Source organism: Seriola lalandi, unplaced genomic scaffold, assembly GCF_002814215.2.
Source record: "Seriola lalandi dorsalis isolate HSWRI2012SDOR001 ecotype SW California unplaced genomic scaffold, Sedor1 jcf7180001976847, whole genome shotgun sequence".
Lineage (NCBI taxonomy): Eukaryota > Metazoa > Chordata > Actinopteri > Carangiformes > Carangidae > Seriola > Seriola lalandi.
In genome coordinates this window covers 1-1366 of record NW_019447513.1, presented here as the reverse complement: position 1 = coordinate 1366, position 1366 = coordinate 1, and the positions used below count along the sequence as shown (strand labels likewise).

Genomic DNA, 1366 nt, shown 5'->3' with positions numbered 1-1366 from the left:
AGAAAAAGCATTGAAAAAATATTTAAAAAAACGAAAAGAAAAAAAATAGATCACTGTTTAATATGAACTCATCCACAGCTTGCATATGTTTTTAAACAAACACTCTCGTTAGTGGTGTCTAACTGCTGCCATCGTGCCGGCTGCTGACATCGGACCAGGCACCAGAAGGATGATGCATCATGCAACAGAAGATTGTGTAACACAAGGAACACAAGGACTCAACATGGAGTCTGGAGCAGGAAGCAACAGAATGCTTTAGATCTGTTCTGTTCAGTGACCCACCTTACAAGATGTCTCAGCCCCGTTTCCCAGCTCCAGCTCTTCAGAGTGCAGCTCACAGTAAAATCTCCCTGAGGGGACGTCACAGATGAAAACAATAAAAAGGGGTTGAAATTTCAGAAAGTAGTGAGTGTCGATGATAAGAAGAAGGAGAAGAAGAAGGAGAAGAAGAAGAAGAAGCAGAAGAAGAAGAAGAAGAAGAAGAAGCAGAAGAAGAAAAAAACCCTGCTGTTTTCTTAAATGATTAATCTCCTCTTGGTCTAAATGGGAACTCCTTTAAAAAGGGTCCCGGTGCAAATTATTAACTGCACAAATAAATAAATAAACACTGGTGCTTCATGTATTGCAGTAAATCTTATCCTGGCTTTGAAAGAGCACCTTATCCCACAGGTGTGATAGCTGTTGAAATCAGAAATACAGGTGCTTCTGAGTACGGCTAGATTAGCAAAGGATATATTATATGACAGTGCTCACCTGTGGTCTGGTCAAAGGTGTATCCCACCAGTCTGAGCGTGATGCCGCACTGGTGGCAGGTGAAGCAGCTCCGATGGAAGAACTTGCCCTCAGCACTGATGCGCTCCAACACGTAGACCCTCTGACCGCAAAAGTAGCACTCCTCACTGTTTGTCATTGACCCACCAGCACCAGGTTCAGGTTCAGGTTCAGGTTCAGGTTCAGGCTCAGGCTCTTGAGCAGAATCAGGTCTAAGACTGACCTCAGGGGACACAGAAGGCGGCGGCATCTAAGGGAAAAGGTCACAAGGCAGAATTATAGTCAGTAAAACAACAACAAAATTAAATGAGCAGAATTAGTAGAAAACACAACTCACACTGTCCTCATCTCCCATCCTCGTCTCTCTTACTCTTGCTTGTTTCTCTGCTGCCAACTTTTCCTGCAAAAAAAATCATGAAAACTATTAACTATCATGTGACCTGATTATGTTTATTATGTGGAGAACAGTCACAAACAAACCTGATTAGACCATTTTAACGTCTAGCTAGAAGCCCGTCTAACATTTTGACCCGAAAGAGAGAAATAACAGACGAAAAAGACACGCGAGTCACCGACAGCACAAGAATCACAGACT

The 1366-nt window shown here is 42.8% G+C and overlaps 1 protein-coding gene across 1 annotated transcript; it reads right to left on the bottom strand.

The window, feature by feature from the left end:
• Positions 1–282: 282 nt before the first annotated feature.
• Positions 283–1167, bottom strand: LOC111656767 (F-actin-monooxygenase mical1-like; the record flags this gene model as incomplete). The annotated part of the gene is made up of 3 exons (XM_023408611.1): positions 1109–1167; positions 754–1021; positions 283–350 (listed from the first exon to the last, which is right to left on the bottom strand). Coding segments are annotated over exons 1-3 (354 nt in total), but the record flags the coding sequence as incomplete, so codon positions are not given.
• Positions 1168–1366: the final 199 nt, after the last annotated feature.